The sequence below is a fragment of the Mus musculus genome, chromosome 7, assembly GCF_000001635.26.
Source record: "Mus musculus strain C57BL/6J chromosome 7, GRCm38.p6 C57BL/6J".
Classification (NCBI taxonomy): Eukaryota; Metazoa; Chordata; class Mammalia; order Rodentia; family Muridae; genus Mus; species Mus musculus.
Genome location: NC_000073.6, coordinates 27,522,415 through 27,531,258, shown reverse-complemented (window position 1 = coordinate 27,531,258; position 8,844 = coordinate 27,522,415). Strand labels below are relative to the sequence as shown.

General features: G+C 52.9%; 1 protein-coding gene across 2 annotated transcripts; it reads right to left on the bottom strand.

The window, feature by feature from the left end:
- Positions 1–78: 78 nt before the first annotated feature.
- On the bottom strand, positions 79–7,998 carry Hipk4 (homeodomain interacting protein kinase 4). Of its 2 annotated transcripts, none has more exons than XM_011250522.3 (4): positions 6,978–7,269; positions 2,607–2,963; positions 1,462–2,310; positions 79–571 (listed from the first exon to the last, which is right to left on the bottom strand). In XM_011250522.3, the coding sequence occupies exons 2-4, from the start codon at positions 2,814–2,816 to the stop codon at positions 392–394; spliced, it is 1,239 nt and encodes a 412-aa protein (XP_011248824.1). In that variant the 5' UTR covers positions 2,817–2,963; positions 6,978–7,269; the 3' UTR covers positions 79–391. The 2 variants fall into 2 exon arrangements, with proteins under 2 accessions (XP_011248824.1, NP_001028487.2); NM_001033315.2 differs by lacking the exon at positions 6,978–7,269 and adding an exon at positions 7,278–7,998 and having other exon boundaries at positions 84–571.
- Between the last annotated feature and the right edge of the window lie 846 nt (positions 7,999–8,844).

Sequence of the window (8,844 nt, the reverse complement as noted above, 5' to 3'; positions counted from 1 at the left end):
CAGGGGCGAGGCAGGCCCTGGGTGCCCCCTTGGCCCAATATGGGTGGTACAGGTTCACCCAGTGGTAACAGGCAGGAGCAGGGTTTGGAACAGTTATTTATTGAAATACACAGAGGCAGGCAGGCCCAGGCACAGTCATGGCCACCAGGGTGCAGCCTCTTCCCAACTCACTGGCCTCAGGGCCTCAGGCCAGACCCTGACGACCTCCAACATTTAGGGTGGGATACAGGCATGTGCCAGGGGCAGGGGAATAGGAACATCTGGATTTCTATTTTTCTGTAAGAATAATCTGTAGGTTCAGAGGATGGCTCTAAGGTGCCATTTCGGATCAAGAAGGGGAACGCCAGCCCAGCTAGCTCAGACCCCATGAAACGATAGGGGTGAGTCCCCATCAGTGGTGCCCTCCAACATGCTGCAGAAAGCTGGTGGTCCTGGGTGGCCCGTGGGGGTGGGGATGGTGAGCTGGGAGCCCTTGAGCTCGAGACCCCCGGATGCCCTCTAGGGTCCATTCTGGCTCACTCAGCCACTCTCCAGGACAGCTGCTGGGATCAAAGAGCTCAGGGCCTGGCCTCTGTGGAGGGGAAAAGAAAAGAATATCAGCAAGAATTATGGGTACCTGCTGAGGTGTGTACCTGTCTACTGGAAGGAGTGAGCAGGTATGAAGGCCCTCACTCCCTGTGTAGGCCTTCCCACATTGCAAAGGTATTAGGGATGGAAGCCTTGGCAGACCAGGCAAATGCTCTGCCTCTGGACCACGTCCCCAGCCCCTCACTGGGGGATTCTAGGCAGGGGCTCTACCACTGAGCCACACCCCCAGCCCCTCACTGGGGGATTCTAGGCAGGGGCTCTACCACTGAGCCACGCCCCCAGCCCCTCACTGGGGGATTCTAGGCAGGGGCTCTACCACTGAGCCATGCCCCCAGTCCCTCACTGAGGGATTCTAGGCAGGGGCTCTACCACTGAGCCACACCCCCAGCCCCTCACATTGGTAAGCACTCTGTGTAGGAGAGTCCCCATTCTCTCACTGGTAGATACTAGGCAAGAACTCTACTGCACAACTAAATCTGTAGCCCTTTTGGTAGGGAGGGAATATTACTGTTTGCTTTTTGAGATAGGGTCTTGTTATGACCCAAACTAGACTTGACCTTGAGATGACCCTCCTGTTTGAGCTCCCCGGGATTACAGATAATGTACCACACCACCCAGCACCTCACCCATTTCTTAACCAGCCCATCACTAGGTGCCTGTTTTCTGTGCCATCCTTAATTAGAGTTTGTATCAGCCTTGTCCAGTCCTGAGGGTATTGGTGTGAGCTGAGCCCTGCCACCTTGTGCAGGAGGTCAGTATTTACTGAATCTTGGGCCCGTGTTGAGATGACAGATGCTGCAGCTGTAAGAAGCACGGCCCTGTCACCTGTGCACCGTCAATTAAGCTCTGGGTGCCAGTCTGCACCCCACTTACCTCGGCATCCATGGGCCTGTCTTTGATGCCAGGCCCATCTCCTTCCCGTTGTGGGATGACAGACGGCTCTGTGGAGGTCGTGCGGCCTTCTCCTTCCTCCCAGCCACTGCCCCGACAGGGCCCGGCATCCTCAGGTGAGGCCTGGCTCAGCCGAATGAGGTTACTGAAGTTGGAGTCAGATTTGGAGCCTGCTGGGGCCTTGCGGGCCTTATGGCGGCCGGTCAATCGGCTGCCGTAGAAGGCCAGGATAGGCTCTGGGCCTGAGTCAGGGACTCGGTGGCTGGTACTGGCCACTTTGAGTGGAACCAGCATGTCAGAGACCATGTCGGCCCGTGTGTCGCTCCACAGCCCCCGTCTGGCCTCTTGCAGACTCAGGTCATCGAGCTGGTCGATGGCCCTCTGCATTCCCGGAGCCTTGTCCTCCCTGAAGAAGGACCCACTGCCTGTCACACCACCCAGGCCTGCAGTCTCCTCCTCCTCAGCCAGGCGGTAGTAGGGAGGCCCGTCCTCTGCGCTGGCTATGACAGGTGGGGGTGGCTTGCCATCCACCTGCAGGGACAGCCGACAGCCTCTGAGCGACAGCTGGTAGTAGCGGGTGGCCTCGTGGGCACTCCGCAGCTGCTGCATGGACACGAAGGGGTGACGCAGGGCCGCACTGGGACTGATGCGTTCGTGCGACTCCCATGTCAGCATGCGTTTGATCAGCTCCACCATGCTCTTGAGGTCTGCGTGTTCCGCCAGGGCCTCCCGGTCTGGAAAACTCAGCCGGCTCACAGCTCCACCACCATTCACTGTCTCAATCTGGTCCAAGGATTTGAGCATGTACTTGCGGCGCTCCAGAGGACGTACCTGGTGGGGGGTGGGGGACACCAGCCTGCCATGTATCTAGACTCAAAATCACCCCCTGACTTCTGCCCATGATATGACTGGAAGTTCTCTTGCTATTTCAATTCTCCAGTCGTCCCCCTCATACCAGATTCTTGATTTCCAATCCATCACTCTCCCACTGCTACAGGGAGGATATGTGACCTAACTCAGGCTCCACATTTCACCTAGACCCTCAGTCCAGCCAAAGAGACATGGCGATATAGTATCGTCCCCACCCCCCAGCACAGGCTGTCTTCACCCTGCATGCTCCCCCATACCTTGGTCTCAGCTAGGTAGTCAGCAGAGGACTTCAGCTGCCAGGGGTTGGTGGCATCGGGGTGGGGGTTACGCTTGAAGAAGTGGTGAGCCTTGCGAGCCGCATGCAGCAAATGGGGCTTGGGTAAGCCCTGGGTCTCACAGATGTAGCGCACCTGGTCATACTCATTGTTGCCTGGGTAGAGAGGCCAGCCCAGATGTAGCTCGGCCATGACACAGCCCAGAGACCACACGTCCACCTTCTCACAGAAGGGCAGCCCCAGCAGGATCTCTGGGGCCCTGTAGAAGCGGGACTGGATGTAAGGCTCCTTCACATAGCGTACCTCACTGAATATGCTGGCCGAGCCAAAGTCGATCACCTATGGAGGACAGAGGGGATGGAGCACAGGGCAGCTGGGTTGGTGGAGTGGTAGAGATGACAGGATAGGCCCCTCCTGGGACTCATCCCTGTGTATCTCCTGTGTCTGCCTAGCTCTTGTACCTTCTACACTTCCTTTCTTATGAATGACCCTGCCTCTGTCCTCTAGCTATTGCTTCTGTGTCAGGTGTCAGGTCTGGCTCTGTCTGATTCTCTGCTTGAACTTGTGCCTATAATAGTTGGGACCCTCCCCCTGCTGTAGTGCATAGTAGGCAAGTATTCACCCATATCCTCTGTCCTTTTTGTTGGTTAGTTTTGAGACAGGGTCTCATATAGCCCAGGCTGGCTTCAACCTGGTTATGTAGCCAAGGATGTCCTTGAATTCCTGTTCTTTCACCCAGCTCCCAGCTATGATTTTAACATCATTTCACATACTATATATATATTTCCCTGAGGGGGGGTGTTGTGTGTGTTGGAGGTGTTATAGGCATATGTGGGTGTCATCACCCATGTGTGCATGTATAAGGCCAAAGGTCCTCTATCTTCCTCTACCGCTGTAACCTTATTTTGTGAGGCAAGGTCTCTTAGTGAACCTGAAACTCACAACTTTGGCAAGATAGCCGGGCCACTGAGCCCTCAGGATCTTCTTGTCTTCCCTTACATCCCCTCAGCCCTGGGATTATAAAGTCAAGCCCAGCTTTTATGGGGTCCCTGGGGATCTGAATTTAGGCTCTTCTGCTTGTGTGCAGCAAGCACTTAACCCGCTAGGCCTGAGAGATGGCTCAGTGGTAAAGAGCACTGGCTGCTCTTGCAGGGAATCCAGGTTTGGCTCCCAGCACCCACATGGCAGCTCACACCTGTCTGGAACTCTAGTTCCAGGGGGAATCCAAAGCCCTCTGACCTCTTGGAACACCATACATCCATACATTTGCACTCACATATAAAAAGAAAATAAATGAAAAAAAAAATAGAACTCCAGTCCCATGACAACAAGAGCTTTGTATTTTATTCAAGGCTGTGTCTCTGGAGGCCTGGAACTAGTAGGCATTTTACACCAATCAGTATTGTCCTCCCTTTGATTTGTGTGTCTGTCTTCCATGGTCCTAGAGATTGAACTTCAGGCAGGGTCATTCATAAGAGAGGAAATGTAGAAGGTACAATAATCTGGGATTATAGGCATGTTTCACCAGGTCTGGCTCCCTTCTCATATATATATGTATGTATATGTATGTGTGTGTGTGTGTGTATGTGTGTGTATTTGTTTTTCAAGACAGGGTTTCTCTGTGTAACCCTGGTGGTCCTTAAACTCACTCTGTAGACCAGGATGGCCTAGAACTCAGAAATCCACCTCTACCTGTACCTCCCAAGTGCTGATATTAAAAGCATGTGCTGCCACCACCCAGTGGCTCTGTCTCTCTCTCTCTCTTTCTCTCTCTCTCTCCCACTGCCTCTTCAGCTAATCCTCATCTCCCAGTGTCTCTGTCTTTGTTTCTGTGTCATGGACTGGAAAGGTACCATCCTAAAACCAAGTCCTCTAAGATCTTTACCGTCAGACACTGACAACACCCCGAAGGCCTTCAGCTTGTAATTACCAAGCTTCTTGGTAATCCATGGGCCATGGGTAGGCGCCTGCCTTTCCTCTCGCCACCAGGTGGCGCTCTTCCAGTCTCACTGTGAATTCCTGTGACTCAGGGCAGGCTGCAGCTTCCCTGCGTTTATTTATTCATTTATTTATCCATTTAGTCACCTCTTACCTCCATGCACACAAGGCCAATCATGAAATAGTTATTAGTCTGGACTCAACGCCCCCTAGGACTTCAGTGACACTGAGAGTTGAGCCAGTGTATGTGGAGTCCCTTCATTCTGAAAGCACTTGAAGGGTGCCAGCGACCCCCAGGTGCTGTGTGAGCCCTGTTAGGTCTACAGAGCTCTCTTCCTCTCGGCTCACTGTCCTTCCATCCAACAGGGCAGAAATACCCATCTCTTCCTGTCTCTGTGTCTCTAACATTCAGTGGGGCACGGGGAGAGGCACAGTATAGGCAGCTTTGGTCCAGCCCTGCCCTTGGGTGCTGCTGCCAGCCCAGTCATCACCAGTGCCTTGCTGACAGATAAGCAGGCAGAGGAGTCTGAGCTCTGATGGAGGAGGCACAAGAGGGGTGTCTGAGTAGGTTGATGAGGCCCAGACAGAGGCTCAGCAGAAGTGGGATCTAGGGGGAACAAGGGACAGCTTAGGTGCCCACCCAGGGTCAGGAACAGGAACAGAGGCTAGAACCACCTTGCATTTGTCTAGATCCGCAGGCTCTGGCTCAACTTGAGCCCACTCAGCCTCTCTCACATCTTTTCTTTAAAGATGAGGTCTCAGGTAGTGCAAGACAGACCTTGAAAGTGCAAGCTGACCTTGAACTTGTTTAACAGCCAAGGATGACCTTGAATTTTTAATCCTCCTGCCTCCACTTGTGCAGTGCTGGAAATATAGGAGGCTGCCACAATGCCCAGCTGCCCCTCACACTTTTTCATTTTTAAACTGAATTTAGTGGGGGGAGGGATATGCAAATGCAGTGGTATATGTGTAGAGGTCAGAGGACAACTTCCAGAGTCAGGAAGTCAGTTCTCTGCTCCCACCATATGGGTTCTGGCTACTGGACTCAAGTCCTTAGGCTTGGCAGCAAGCACCTGAACTGGCTGAGCCATCTTGCTGGCCCTTCTTTTTCTAAATGTATGTGTAGATGTTTGTATGCGTGTGCACATGTGTGTCATCACACATGCATCGCATGTCTTCTATCGCTCTCTAACTTTTATATATGAGATAAGATCCCTCCCCTCCTGGAACACCGAGCCTGCTGATTGGCTAGACTGGCTGGCCATCAAGCTCTAGGAATCCTCCTGTCTCTACCTCCCCTACACTGATATTACAGGTGTGCTGCCACAGCCGTCTTTTCATGGGGATGGTAGGGGTCTGCACTGAGGTTTCCATGCTTGTTCAGCGGGGACATTACTATCTGAGCATCTCCCCAGCCCCTCTCCCTCACACTGTGAAACCCATCAATCAATTCTAATTCTGTTGTCTCTAGCTCTAAAATCTGCCCGGAATCCACGAATGCCCCAGTTACATCTTTTACCTGGGACTCCTCTTGGATCACCCCATCTGCTTTCTTGGTCCTACTTCCCCCCAAGATGAGCCCCTAAGTCAGAGCCCATCCTGCTGCTCTGAATTCGTCTGCAAGCCTAGCGTGTTGGTGTGTAACTTTGAGCCCATTGTTTGGGAGGCAGAGGCAGGAGGATCTGCCATGAGTTTGAAGCCTGCCTCGTCTACATAGTAAGTTCAAGGCCAGCCAGGGATACATTGTGAAACCATGGAGGGAGATATACATACCAAAACAAAACCAATCTTGACTGTGCCTATGAGGATTTGTGCAACCCCACCCCTACCTCCTTGGTGTCCTTTTCTCCCTCTTTGCTCCCCATCATTTGTGCTTCAACTGCACAGAACTCCCCTGTGTGTTGCTAGAATACTTAGACATGCTCCTACCTCGAGCCTTTGTGCTGGCTCCTCCTTCATCCTGGAAACTCATCCCTTCTCCATGGCCTTCTCTTCCCCTCAAGACCACCTGAAGTGTGACCTCCCTGTCTACCACTTCCCATGTCTGAGCAGTTCCCAGCCTCTCTCTCCTGTTTTCTCTGGTCTCACATCCACAACACGCTTTACTTCTTACCCTGCTACCATCTCCCCCACTAGAATGCCAGACCCACGAGGCCCAGACCTGAGCCAGAAGAAGTAAGCCAAATGGGCAGGGTTGGGCGGACTCAGGACCTAGAGGGGAGGCACAGAAGACCTCCAGTCTTCGATAGAAAGGACCTCAGAGTTGAGATGGAGAAGCCAGGTAAGATGGTGAATGCCTGTAATCCCGGTACTTGAGAAGGGAAACCCACTCAAATTCCAGACCAGCCTGGACTCCCTGAGATCCTGTCTTCAAAAAACAAAACACAACAAAGCGAGCTGGCTGTGGTGACTTACGTGACTACTAGCACTTAGGTCGTGGAGGCAGGGAGGGCAGATAGGCCATGAGCTCAAGTCGTCCTCAGCTACACAGTGAGTTCAAGGCCAGCCTGTGCCACATCGACTCTGTCTCGAAAACAAAACAAAACAAAGCAAGAATTGGGATGGGATACAGAAGACAGCCAGAGAGCAGCAAGGAGGGGCAGCTTGGGGTTCAGGGACACCCGGAGCTGCGTCACGGAACTGACTAGGGAGACCCATGTGTTAGCAGAGCATCCAAGAACTAAGCAAAGCCATTTCCCAGGCAGCCTCACTCACCTTGACCCTGAAGGGGCAGCGCGTCTGGTCTACCAACATAATGTTTTCAGGCTTGAGGTCAGCGTGGATGATGGCCAGTTCCTTGAGCCGGGCCAGCGCTCTTAGTACCTGCAGTGTGACCGTGCGGATGTGCCTGGCAGGAAGGGGTGCGAAGTTGTTCTCTTTCTGGAACTCAAAGAGGTTTTGCTCCAAAAGCTCGAAGACCAGGTAGAACTTGAGGGCATCGTGGAAGAACTCAAGGAAGCGGATAACGTGGGCCTCGTCAGGGTCCAGGCCTCGCACGCAGCGCAGCAGCTTCAGCTCATTCTTGATGATGCGGCTTCGGTACGCATCGTTCTTCAGGATCTTGATGGCCACCATTTCACCTGTACTCCGACGCCAGCCCTTGGCCACCTCTCCAAAAGTGCCCTTGCCCAGAACTTCAATGATGTCGTAGCAGTCAGTCTCTGACTGGATGGTGGCCATGGTACCTTGGCTGCCAGTCACTACTCTGCCTTTACAACAACTGGCTTGGTTGCCTAGACCTCCCACCCTGATGATGGCCCCTAGCTAGTCCTCCTAGCAGGGGGAAGATAACCACACTCGTGTCTCTCCTTATATGAGTTCAGCCCCTGTCTCCCTGACGCCCCTTGACCCCCTTGGCCACACAGTGAGTCTACCAGGGGCTGCACCCCTCCCCCAAAGCCCTCTTGGCTTGGGATGAGGGGGCTCAGGCCCCCCTGAATGGGTTCCAGCGTTGCTAAGTGGCTTTGATTCTGTTGTTAGAGACCTGAGTCCCAGGCTGGAATGGAGGGGGTGGGGTACCAGGCTGGGACCCCTCCCCCACCCGCTGACCGGAATCCTGGAGAAGCACGGACAGGGTGGACTGAGTGAGATTTTAATGGTTGACCTTGGGAGTTCAGAAGTGGGACATACCTACAGGCATATGAGAGTGAAGAAAGTTAGAGAGTCTGTGTGTGTGTGTGTGTGTGTGTGTGTGTGTGGGTGTGTGTGTGTGAAGCATGGAGGGGATATGTAGATAAAGTAAGATCCAGGTTGTGAAAGGCACTGAATGCAGGCTAAAAACGTTTGAACCAGACACTGGGGAGCCATGAGGGCTTCAGGTAAGGGAACGACCACTCAGTCAGACATGAAGAAAGGCAAACTGTAGAAGGCAAGGATGGAGGCTCCAGACCCCAGCAAGGAGGCTAAGGCAGGACCCAGGCAGATGAGGCTGGTGAGGGGTTCAGGCCCTGACTGGGTGAGACCCTCCATAAGGCAAGAGGGTAGGCTGAGGTCCTGAGAAGATCAGGGAGGGAAGAAACCATCTACGACAAGGTGTAGGACAGTCCCTGAGAAGGTGACATGGACAAGGGACAATAGCTGGGAGAAGACACTGAGATTAGGTTCAGGAAATGGATGTTAAACAAAAGGCATTTCTCCTTGTCTTGTTTTTTCTCTTCCATACGTTTTTCTATTTAATATATGGTTTTGTTTTGGGTTTTTTTTTAGATTTATTTATTCTATTTATATGACTGCATGTCAGCTGTCTTCAGACACACCAGAAAAGGGCATAGAATCCCATTAC